This window comes from Meles meles, chromosome 7 (assembly GCF_922984935.1).
Source record: "Meles meles chromosome 7, mMelMel3.1 paternal haplotype, whole genome shotgun sequence".
In the NCBI taxonomy this organism is placed as follows: Eukaryota; Metazoa; Chordata; class Mammalia; order Carnivora; family Mustelidae; genus Meles; species Meles meles.
In genome coordinates this window covers 88,368,952-88,381,873 of record NC_060072.1, presented here as the reverse complement: position 1 = coordinate 88,381,873, position 12,922 = coordinate 88,368,952, and the positions used below count along the sequence as shown (strand labels likewise).

The following is a 12,922-nucleotide window of genomic DNA, read 5'->3' as shown; positions in this document are numbered from 1 at the left end:
CAGGTTAAAGGAACTTTCCCTCACCTTATCAAAGGATCCTGTTGGTCACAGTCTGGAGCCTGGTGACGAGTATTTTGGAAAGATTATAAAATAAATAATCAAAACAAAACAGAAACACGCAGCTCTAAAGCCCTGCTGGAAAGCACCTTTCCTAGTGTTCCTGACTACTGACACTGCTGCAAAACCAGAAGGCAGCTGTGGGGACACAACACAGCTGAAGAAGGTGCTGCCTGACACCTGGTCTGAAACAGATGCTGGAGATCCCTGAGTCAACTGACAAGGTATCCACCCTTCATCCACCCAAGATGAAGGATCAAGACTTCACAGGGGCGCCTGGGTGGCTCAGTTGGTTAAGCCTCTGCCTTTGGCTCAGGTCATGATTTTCAGGGTTCTGGGACTGAGCCCGACATCTGGCTCCTGGCTCAATGGGGAGTCTGCCTCTTCCTCCACCTCCTCACCCTTACTCGTGCTCACACTCTCTAATAAATAAATAAACTTCATACTTTAACTACATTATCTGTTGCTAAAGCAATAGCAAACCCTCTAGCCAAAGTTATCCTCGATAACAGAATAGCTCTTGATTCATCTTTTAGGTGAGCAAGGTGTCTATGCTGTAGCCAACACCACCTGGTGCTGGGCCTGGATTAACACTGTCGGAGAAGCTGAAAGTCAATTACAAAACATCACAGAACAAGACATTTGCCTTAAAAGGTGACTCCTTCCATGAGGTTCTTTCTTTGACTTATTTTTTTGATTGGTTTAGGTCTTGGGGACCATAGCTCTAAGATGTACTTCAAATACTGACAATTATTCTACTTAGAGTAATCACAACAATCTCCTGTGTGCACTGTATTCTCTCAAAAGCTATTTATTTATTTATTTGACAGGGACAGTGAGACAGGGAGAAGCAGGCCTCCTGTGGACCAGCCGGCCTGATGTGGAGCTCGATCCCAGGACCATGACCTGAGCCGAAGGCAGATGCTTAACGACTGAGCCCCCCAAGATGCCCTTTCAAAAGCTCTGAAGGCATGTTCATAGCTGCTAACCACCGAACAAATGCTCTCACTTAAGACTGAAATGTAATGGGCACCTGGATTCAGGTTCAGTTAACTTTTTTTTTTTTTTAAAGATTTTATTTATTTATTTGAGAGAGTTGAGTGAGAGACAAAATGAGAGGGGAGAAGGTCAGAGGGAGAAGCAGACTCCCCATTGAGTTGGGAGCCCAAGGCAGGACTCGATCCCGGGACTCCGGGATCATGACCTGAGCCAAAGGCGGTCGCTTAACCAACTGAGCCACCCAGGTGCCCAACTGTTTGCCTTTGGCTCAGGTTTTGATCTCAGGACTCTGAGATCGAGCCCCACATCAGGCTCCCTGCTCAGCCGGGACCTTACTTCTGCTCCTCCTCCTTTCGCTCTCAAATAAATAAATTTAAAAAAAAGAAAAAAAAACTGAAACACAAAGCAATGTGAATCTGAAGCTGTGACCTGTGAATATCACAAAGATTAAGAAGAAGAAAAAAGAAGTCTGGATATCACACAAAGGGAAAACAAAAACTACAAGAATGTTCCAGTGCTGAGAGCAGAACTAATGCCTTAAAATTTGATCACATCTCAGTTAAACTGAGTCTGATCAAAAGAAAGAAGCTGTTAAAAAGAAAATCAAAGGCCCAAAATGGCATCACTTAGGCCAAGTGCCCAAACTTGGGCTTAATACTTAATCTAACTGCAGTCTCAGCCTCGTCCCACAGAAATGTAGTCACAACTAGTCAGTCAGAAATTTTCAGATGAGGACCAGTGAGGTAATTTGTCATATGGGCCCTCTCCATCCCCCCAAGAAAGATTCTAGAATCTGCATGGTAAGACCCCTGGCAGTTTCCCCTAAGGGAAAGAGACCTTGACTGGACCAATCCTTTCACTTCTAACTCTTGGCCCACCCTCCTTCCTATACAGAAAACTTCCATTTTGCTCCCCAGACCCCTTTCGTAAATAGGCTACATGCCCAGCATGGGGACAATGCGGGGGCAGGGGGGCAGCCCTGAAATCAAGAGCTAAGCTGAAATCAAGAATTGGATGCTTAACTGACTGAGCCATCCAGGCACCCTGAAGCCTTCCATTTTGTATAGCTCCTCAAAGCTCCCTTCTACTTGCTAAATGGGATGCTGCCAATTCATGAATTATTTAATAAAGCCAATTAGACTAAATTTTATATTATGAATATGATTTTTATGTTTACTGCAGGCAGTGATATTTTTATTATTTCCTATAAATGCACAATGTATTACCAAGCATTTTATCCAGGAGCTGTTTTGTGCTGGGAAAGCCCCCTTGTTTGGAGACTGCATCCAATAATCTAAGGTTAAGTCTAATCAATACCGTATAAGTAAGCACATGTTTCTGCCTGGTAAAAGTCCTTGCATTAAAAAAAATATATATTATTTATTTATTTATTTGAGAGCGCGAACACAAGGAGTGGGAGGAACAGACGGAGAAAGACTCCCAAGCAGACTCAGCGCTGAGCAGGGCTCAACCTCATGACCCTGGTATCACGATCTGAGCCGAAAACCAAGAGTCACATGCTTAACTGACTGTGCCACCAAGGCGCCCCTGTATTTTGTTTTTAAGCTACCAAAATTGATTATTCTTATCATTCTAAAAATCAATAGTTCTTACAAAAGTCAAAAGTCAGTGCATCTGTTAGCTCACGATTTTCCTTTATGTTCACATTCCTTCCATTTGGATGGAATTTTCTTCTTCCTGAGGTTATACCCTTTAGTAATTTCTTAAATTGGGTTGAAATGATTTTTATTTCACCATTATTTTAGAGTGATTTTTCAGTTGGGTATAAAGTTCCAGACTGAGAGTTACTTTCTCTTGTCAGTTAAATATTTTCTAAGGGCACCTGGGTGGCTCTCAGTTAAGCATCTGCCTTAGCTAGGTCATGATCCCAGGGTCCTCGAGTCAAGCCCCACGCTGGGCTCCTTGCTCAGGGGGCATCTGTTTTTCCCTCTACCGCTCCCCCTGCCTGTGCATGCACACATGTGTACTCTCTCTCAAATAAATGGAAAATCTTAAAAAAAATAAAGATTTCCTAAGTCCACTGTCTTCTGGTACTACCATTCAAAACCTGTTGTCAGAAGACAGTGGACTTAGGGTTAAGCCGCTGCCTTCGGCTCGGGTCATGGTCTCGGGGTCCTGGGATCGAGTCCCGCATCGGGCTCTCTGCTTGGCGGCGAGCCTGCTTCCCTCTCTCTCTCTCTGCCTGCCTCTCTGTCTACTTATGATCTCTCTCTGTCAAATAAATAAATAAAGTCTTAAAAAAAAAAAAACAAAAAAAAACCTGTTGTCAGTCTAATGGTCATTCTTTTCTACGTAATCTTTTTTTTTTTTTTCCAAAAGCTTTTAAGATCTTATTGTTATCTTTGGTGTTCTCCAGTTTTACTTTAATAAGTTACATCTAGATTTGTTTATTTTATCTTGTTTGGGACCTTGCTTTCTGAAGCTGACAGATTCATGTTTTAGAAACTTCAGTCATTAAAGCTGCTAGCAGTGCTCTTCGACATTCTAGGTCACTTACTTGGAGGATAACTCCCAGGTCCCTAATTCTCTTAATTATACTTAATCTGCTGTATAATACTTAAAATTCCTCAATAGTTTTTAGCAATTGTATTTTACTATCTGAAGTTCTTTGGTAATTTCATTCTATTTATTGTATCTCCTGCTGCTTGCTAAAAATGGATTTGTTTCAACTTTTATAATTTCAGGTTATAAGCTCATTTTAAGTAGGGTTTCTTTTTCAACACCCCCCCCCAAATTGAGACAAAATTTGTTCATTAATCGTTTATTCAACAGAGTCCAAATTCCTTAACATGGTAATAAGGTTCGAAGAAATTTGGCTCTTGTTTGCCTTTTCTTGCTAAACCTCCACTTCCTTAAGTTCCCAATTTCCAAAACGGGCCAACCTCTTTCATATCATACTGTGATTACACTGTCCCTCAGCTGAAGCCCTTCTCCTGCTATCAAACTCCTTCCCATCCCTAAATTTTTCAGATTGCTGGTGATCCAAATGACATCTTTTATGAAATCTTTCCTATTTATTCCACCAGGCAGGAATGACTATACCCTAAACAGTGTTCTTTTATAATATTGAAAATCTTAACTGCATTTGTTTATATGCTTTCAAAGACAGCATTTCATCCTTTTCTGTCTCCCTTTCTTCCTACCTTCTAGGTGTTTTCATTCAACAAGCAGTCACTGAGCACCTACTCTTACATGGTCACTCTACAATGCAAAAAATTATTTAAGAGCATGGCCCATTTTTTTAAATTTTATTTTTGTTTTTTTAAAGATTTTATTTATTTGACAGACAGAGATCACAAGTAGGCAGAGAAGCAGGCAGAGAGATCAGGGAAGCAGGCTCCCTGATGAGCAGAGAGCCCGATGCGGGGCTCGATCCCAGGACCCTGAGATCATGACCTGAACTGAAGACAGAGGCTTTAACCCACTGAGCCACCCAGGCACCCTCTTAGTTTATTTCTTTTTAAATAATCTCTTTATCCAACATGGGGTTTGAACTCATGACCCCCAAGATCAAGAGTTGCATGCTCTTCTGACTGAGCCCACCAAGGAGCCTCTGGCCCATGTATTATTAGCTGGTATTCCAACAGGAGGAGCAAAATACTGTAACAGGGGTCAGTGAAAGAAACGCCACAGAAGAAAGTCCTAACTTGGTCTTAGGAATTGGAAAGAAGGTAATCAGAAAACTTCCAGGAAGAAATAAGGCTTAAAGTATGTGCAAGAGTTACAAAGAATGCAGAAAAATGTATTTCAGCAATGGGACAAAGGCCCAGAGTTAGGAAGCTAAGAAAGGGAACAGAAGCTAGTTCGGTTCTTTAAGTCTACAGTCCTTTCACACAGCTCTTAAAGTTAACTATCTAAAAGTAAATACGGCAATCTAGTACTCTGCCAGGAGATAAGACTAAATTCCTCTTCAGGACAGCAATCTGGCCCTTCATAATCTGGCTCAAATCTCTCTCTCTCAACATTTCCCACGTGACACAGACACATGCTCCCTCTTTATATACTTTGCTTTGCACGGCACCATTCCAACTTGCTGGCGTGGTATCACACGTGCAGGCTGTGAAACGCGGAATACTCACCTGTAAGACGGGCGCCGTGCTAGGATCCCGTGAGCTTTCTGTGAGGAGCCTATACTGTCTGATGAATCCTGAGACTCCTCACTCTCTGATAAAGATGATACCTGAAAAACAGAACTGGTTTTACGGTGATGAACAATGCAGGTGGAAAACAATTTAATTTTTACTCTCAGAAAATATGATCTGTCTCCTGCCAAACAAATTCATTTGTCATTAAATCTAAGGTCTAAAAGAAAGGAACAAAAGAAAAAGCAACATTTATTTCAGAGACCCAAACTACTTAAAGGAACATACAGTACAGCACGCTCAGAACTAAGAAGAAAGTCTATCCCTAAAATAAAGCAATGCTATTTTACTAGAGTTATAATGACCAGTCTCTGATTTCCACCATGTTTCTAAACTGATACACATTACCCCATTTTTTAAAAAAATCAATAATCTGATTTGGATTCTGGACATGCCAACTCTGAAGTGCTATTAGAAATCTAACAATTTTCAAATTATTAGATAATAATATTGCAGAGACTGCCAAATATACAAGCCCTTGGGTCAGGGAGAGGTCTTGGGCTAGACATATAAACTTGGAAGAGCTCTTTAGAAATCCTTAAAGCCCTAAGATTGGATGAGCTCAATATACAGAGAAGAGAACCAAGGACAAAACCCAGGAACATATTAATAGTGGGGAGGAAGGGGAAGAACCTGCAAGTAAGACCAAGAACAAGCCACCACTGAGACAGGAAGAATACCAGATAAGTGACATGCCCTAGAGAGCTAGCAAAACCAGCGTATTAAAAAGAATGATCAAAAAAACAAAACAAAAAGAATGATCAACTATGTCAAGTGATGCTAACAGGTAAAGTGAAACACAGACTGAGAACAGCTCATTAGGGTGAGCAAGATGGCAGTCACTGGCAAGGGGGGGGATATAAACATGCAATTTAGAAATCTGTACTAATTATTAGGCTTTATTTCACTTGATAATTAAATGAGTTAATACATGTAGAGGACTTAGTGCCTGGCATACAGCAAGCACATATTAAATGGTAACTATTAATGAGAAGCCCTTTAAAATTGTGTCAGCACAATAACCACATGCAAATTTGTTATAACATTCTTACTATTAAGAAAAGTTATTTTCAACTTTTAAAATATATTAAAGTTCCCCAACATTAATCCAAAGTTGCACTGTGACACCTGACTTCATCTTTATTTTAAAAAATAAAATAACCCAAACAGGCTTCTAGAAAGGACACTAACAAATCAGTGTTCTAAATTACTATCTACAGAAAGCTTTCCCTTAAAGGAATCAGACTTACATCTTAAGTAAGTTTCCAGGGAAATTTGTTTTATATTCTATAATCTCCTTCAAAAACAAGTTCTAGTGTGCAACTGTTTATATCTTATTTACATCTTATATTAAATCTGTATCTTTTGGCAGAAAAGCATGAACTGGTCACAACCTGTAATAACTAACCAATAGTAACAGATATTATATTATAGTATTTCCTCAAGCATCATGATATACCAATCTACGCTAGACCTTTAACTGTTCTCACTGTCCCTAAATTTACTCCAAAGTCTCCTACTGAACTCAAGAAAATAATTTCTGGAACTAAGAGATTACTTATATAACTAAGATCAAGTCTTTCTTTTTAATGACAGCACTGGCAAGCAAGAGTAAAATCTTCATATAAAACTCAAAAATCCATGCAGTAGCCACCTTTTGTACAGGAAAACCACATTCAAGACACAGCTGTAGAGCAGACAACAGAGCCAGGTACTTTACAAATAGTCAGCAGGAAAAAATGAGGGATGACCAAACGCATCAGAGACCCAGGGAGCCAGAAGATAAAATGGGGATTAAGAGTAGAAAGAAAAAAGAACCCAGGATCGCTTTCCTTTCTATTGCTCTCAACTGGTAATATGAAGGTAGAGAGACCCAAGTAAGAACTTGCCTCTACTAGAGAGAACTCTCCTATCTGACCTCCACAAAACGTAAGGGACGCATTTTTCTTACTTTGCTGACACTAACACCATCGCCCTTGCTTCAGAAATCTTCTTTTCATGAAAGATACCACTGGGACAAAAAGTGTTTTCCATTAAGGAGGTCTCATTTCTGAGCAATAACTTCCCCCCAAACTGTCTTACTTTTTCACTGCGTAGTCTATACATGAAACTAGAAATTCGCAAACTTTTCTATTTGCCTCATTTGTCCTACCGTCTAATTTCTAAGACAACTTTATTATCCTGGTTTATAATATTGCAACTATAGCAACTTCACTGTGTCCACAGACTCGGTATAAGTCCCCTCTCTCAACCACTAAGTCTTTGAGTTTCTGTACCGTTTGCACGTGTGGTGGGTGAATTACAGAAGACTGAGCTGTCTGGATGACCCCCTGAACCTGTACTTGCTCTCCAGGAAGAGGTATAACTGTCACTGGCGCAGATCCTCTTAATGCCATCTAAGAACAAATAAAAATTCAGTTAACAAATATGTATTATACCTATGCACGTAAGATAGCTGAGTTCTTAACACTGGAAAACACATTTCAGAGCTTACTATTTAAACACATCTATTAATTAAACATTAGGTATCTTCTAGGGGCCAGACACTATATACTAGGGGGTTGGCATTACAAACAAATTACAACAAACTAAGAGCTATAATAGGAGAGGAAAAAAAAAAACAGAAAATACTGTACTACGGGAGCAAAGAAAGGGCACTACTTCATCTGGGTCTCGAAGGATAAACAATTCCCTGAAGGTGCATAAGGGGGGTGGGGGTTGGAAGATTTTAGGCAGAGAACTGATTGTGCAAAAATGTGGAGGCTCTTTAGAACATGTTAATCTGAAGAGATCTGGCTGAAAACCAATCCAGAAATCTAGAGTCAAAAAAGTAAGAGAAATACCTACTTTGAGCCATGTTTTTAAAGAAAAATATTCAAAAATAATCCAATCGTGAGGTTGTAATTTATTTTTATGGAAATCTGATGGGGTTTCACGGATATACCATAATAAAATGCTAAACCAAGAAAAGCCTACCATCATTCTTCAAGGTTTAGCTCAAGTTCTTCCTCTTCCAAAAAGCTTTTTTATATTTTACAGTTAACAGTGATCTCTCACCTTCCTGTGGATTACATTGGTTCATACTATTCATCATTAACAAAATAAAATCCAAGGCAGCTTTCTCAGGTCCTGTAAGTCCACTTCCTGACAGCTCCCCTTCTTTCTTGTTTGCATAAAGCTCCCCAAACAATGCTTATTCCCTTCACTGAAGGTTCTTTTCCCCCTCCCAAGAAGGGATTAAATTCCAGCCTCATCATTCCCCAAAATGTCCAGGTCATGAAATTTTGTATATAAAATGTTATCCAGGTACTGAGAACTGCAAACTCTCAGGACAAACAACTCCATCAACTTCTCCCATCCCAAAGCTTTTATCAGTTTAAGGCCATGTCCCTAGGATCACCCTTGCCCTCTTAAAATGCCTGCCTGAGAAGGCTCAATGCTCCCCTCAAAATTTACTCTTTGTGCTAGCGTAAACCTGACTATAGGTCCCTGACTTCACTTTGCTTAGAGCATTTACTTTAGAAAACTTGCAGTTATAAATCCCTTCTCTGATCCTTGAGATAGAGATCTTCTACAACCCAGAAATGTCTTTTCTCAAGAACTGGGGAGCCATCCCTTTGAAATGTAATCAGGAAGAATAGGGTCCTTGTCTCCCAGTCTCTGTGGCACAGCAGAAGTCTTAACTTTGATAAACATCAATCAGCAAACACAGATGGCCTAATCACACTGACCAACCTAACATCTTCAGTACTTCTCCTTTAGTACATCCCACCATTTAAAAAGGTTCTTGAGGTGCCTGGATGGCTCAGTCCTTAAGCATCTGCCTTCAGCTCAGGTCATGATCCCAGCATCCTGGGATCCCGCATCGGGCTCCCTCTCCCAATCCTCCTGCTTGTATTCCCTCTTTCGCTGTCTCTCTGTCAAATAAAAACCCAAAATCTTTAAAAAGATTCTCACCTTTTGTTTCAGTAGATCTGAACTCAATTTGTGCTGCCGTCTCTCTAAATGAAATCTGTCTTGCTACCTTTAACATATGTCTGGCTCTCTTTCTCTTTGACAGCACCCCAGTAAGGGGATACAAAAATTAAAGAGTTAAAATAGAATTCACAAATCTTAAGAGTCCAGCTCTAGAGTTACCATTATACTCAGAAAAAAATAAATGAATGCCCCTTACCTTTTAGACCCAAACTAAAGCCAGTCACTCAACTAATAGGGAGAGCTTGTGGTAGGATTAATTTACATTTCTACAAAGATAAAAGCAATCATTCATCCAGGATTTCTGGCAATCTTTGATTTTTGTGTGGACTGTGGGTCTGGCAGGTTGGAAAAAGGCACCAGGTTTTGTTGTAGCTATGAGGAATCCCTCCCCCTTATTTTCACTGTTCTAACCTCACAAAATGCTCATTATTCAGGGTCCCAAAGCCTGGTATTTTCCCACCCCCTACTCTCAAACTTCATAATTTAAATCTGAGATCACTCTGAAAGCTGCCCTCACAATTTTAACATAAGGCTGAAACACACATGACTACCTCTACGCACTACGTTTCAGGACTAGCCACTTTCCGCAATGGTGGAAGTATTCTATATTGCAGGATCCAATACGGCTGTCACTGGCCGGCCACATGTGAATACTAAGCATTTGAAATGTGGGCAGTGTGACTGAGGGACTGATTTTCAATTTTACTTAATTTTAAATATTTTAAATTAAAATGGAAATACCCACCTGTGCGTAGTGGTTACCACAGTGAACAGTGCCCTTCAGTACACTACGGCTGCAGCCTCGGAACTTCTCTTAGCAGAGAGGTTAGAGGAAGCAGAAAGAAAAGGACTTTTCTGGCTGGTTAAACTGGGAACTGCTGGACGAACACCCCTTGATTCCTCTCACTCCCTGGGGTAGATGAGCCCGAAGTTCCTCTTACATATAGGCAACTAGACAAAAATTAGTATGCTCCTTAGCCACCTATTTCAGGAATCCTTGGACTGTAAACACTTGGGTGAGGGAGGGCAGACAGCTAGTAAAATATCATGGGAAAGACTCCTCTGTTTTGTCAAAGTCTGAATCCAAAGTCTTTTTCTTTTCTTTTTTTTTGGAAGGGTTGAGGGGAGGCAGAAGGAGAGAGAGAATCTTAAGCAGGCTCCATGCCCAGTGCAGAGCCTGACACAGGACTCAATCTCATACCCCGAGATCATGACCTGAGCTGAAATCAAGAGCTGGGACACTTAACCAAATGACAAATCTAGGCGCCCAAATCCAGTCTTCTAACTCCATAAAGGCACATAGGCTTCGGAGACAGATAAGCTTGGGCTGATTTTCAGCTAAAGGCACTCACTAACTCTGTGATGCTAAGCAAATTACTTAACCTCTCAGGACCTCAGCTTCCTCCTTTGTAAACAGAACTAATACTATCTTTTTCACAGTAATAGAGAAGATTAAATAAGTAATAAGGTAAAAACAGGTGGGGGAAAAGGTAAAGAGAAAGAGCCTACATATACGTCTCTTACTTGGATCCTGGCTCAACAAACGGCTGAAAAGTGTATGTGTGTGCATTGTGAGGAAGATGGCAGAGTAGAAAGATCCTGAACTCATCTCACCCATCAGACACACAAAGATAACAACAGCTTCATCTGTGCAACTAATTCTGAACACGACCTGAAGACTGGCAGAACAGACCATCCTAGAGAGGAGGCCACCTTGAAAAGGGAAGGAGGAGCAGAGAGGCGGGTGAAAACCAACACCTCAGGGGAGAGTAATGACAAATGGCAGAGACACTGAGACAGTGGCACAGCCAGCCAGAGGATCGTACCCTATACCAGACACCCCATGCACGGGGGATCCACACCGGGAAGACAATCTCTACAACATCTGGCTTTGAAAACCAGTGGGGCTTAACTTCAGGAGCTCCAAAGTGACTCCTACCCTGGCGAGAGGTGGGAGATAACCACATAAACCAGTGTGCACACTTCCAGCACCAAACCTTGTAGCCCGCCATGCAGGGAGAAACAGACAAACCGCAGACATCTGCTTTGACTGCTGACCCACCCACCAACCAAAATCTCTCAGGTGGCAGGGCACAAACAAAGCCTTTGGTGGGCCTGTAGCTGGGGAGAGAGACTAAGTGCAGACAGCTAGCATGACTGCGGACCCCGTCAATCTGCAGAGGCTTCAGACAGACCCCTCAACAATGCACTGACAGAACTCTGTCCAGCAAGCCCACAGCAGGAAAACTGAGTCACTGCAGTCAATCGGGTTGAAAGCAACAGACGTCAGCCACAACAGCTCTAAGAGAAAGTTCGTAACAAAACAGGCCTTCCTTGGGGAAAAACAAAAAAACAAAACAACCTCAAACAACCTAACCTTACACATGAAAGCTTGAAAAAGAACAGAGCCCAAAGCTAAAAGCTACAAGGAAATAATAAAGATTAGATCAGAAACAAATGAAATAGAGACTTGAAAGAAAAAAAGAAAACAAAAACAGAAAAGATCAATGAAGCCAGGAACTGATTCTTTGAAAAGACAGAACAAAACTGATAAATGTTTAGTGGGACTCATCAGGACAAAAAAGAGATAGGACTCAAAATCAGAAATGAAGGAAGAAAAATCACCACCACCACAGAAATACAAAGGATTTTACGAGAATATTATGAAAATGTATATGCCAACAAATCAGACAACCTGGAAAGTGGATACATTCCTAGAAACATATAATCTTTCAAAATAATCAGAAACAAATAGTAAATTTGAACAGACTGATTGCTACTAATGATATTCAGTCAGTAGTTTAAAAAAAAAAAAAAAACAAAAAAAAAAACTCCCAACAAACAAGTCATGGACCAACTTCACAGGTCAATTCTACCAAACATTTAAAGAAGAGCTGGCCCCCTAGGTGGCTCAGTTGTTAAGCGCCGGCCTTTGGCTCAGATCATGATCCTAGGGTCCTAGGATTCAACCCCACATCCGGCTCCCTGCAAAGTGGGAAGCCTGCTTCTCCCTCTCCCACTCTCCCTGGTTGTATTCCCTCTCTCACTGTCTCTATCTGTGTCAAATAAATAAATAAAACCTTTAAAAATTTTTAAAAAAATAAAGAAGAGTTAACATCTATTTTTCTCAATTCCAAAATCACTGTACAAGGCTAGCTTTACCCTGATAACAAAACCAGACAAAGACACTACAAAAAAAAGACAACTACAGGCCAATATCTCTGATGAGCATAGATGGACAAATCCACAAGATACAAAAAAACTGAATTCAGCAATATATTAAAAAAAGTCATTTACCATAAGCAAGTAGGATTTATTCCAGGGATGCAGGGTGTTCAGTATTTGTAATTCAGTCAGCATGATACATCACTTTAACAAGAAAAAGGATAAAAGCCATATTATCATCTCAGCGAATACCACTGGATTTCACAAAATACAATATCCATTCATGGTAGAAACTCTCAACAAAGGGGATTTACAGGGCACACACCTCAACACAATAAAAAACACATATGAAAAACCTACAGCTAACATCACACTCAATGTTGAAAAACTGACCCTTTTCTCTAAGACTGGGAGCAAGACAAAGATGACCACTCTTGCTACTTTTATTCAACATAGTACTGGAAGTTCTAGTCACAGTAATCAGACAAGAAAAAGCGATAAAATGCATCCAAATTGGTAAGAAAGAAGTAAAAATGGCACTATTTGCAGATGGCATACCA

The 12,922-nt window shown here is 40.5% G+C and overlaps 1 protein-coding gene across 6 annotated transcripts in view; it reads right to left on the bottom strand.

The window, feature by feature from the left end:
• Positions 1–12,922, bottom strand: part of ATF1 (activating transcription factor 1) — an 80,727-nt gene that overhangs the window by 23,474 nt on the left and 44,331 nt on the right. For 3 of the 6 annotated variants that reach the window (XM_046012532.1, XM_046012534.1, XM_046012535.1), the window contains 2 exons: positions 7,496–7,615; positions 5,157–5,257 (listed from right to left, as the gene is read on the bottom strand). In XM_046012532.1, coding sequence (XP_045868488.1) covers positions 5,157–5,257; positions 7,496–7,615 — 221 coding nt within the window. Of the gene's footprint in view, positions 1–5,156; positions 5,258–7,495; positions 7,616–12,494; positions 12,567–12,922 lie in introns of all 6 variants that reach the window. The other 3 variants (XM_046012533.1, XM_046012537.1, XM_046012536.1) reach the window with 3 other exon arrangements.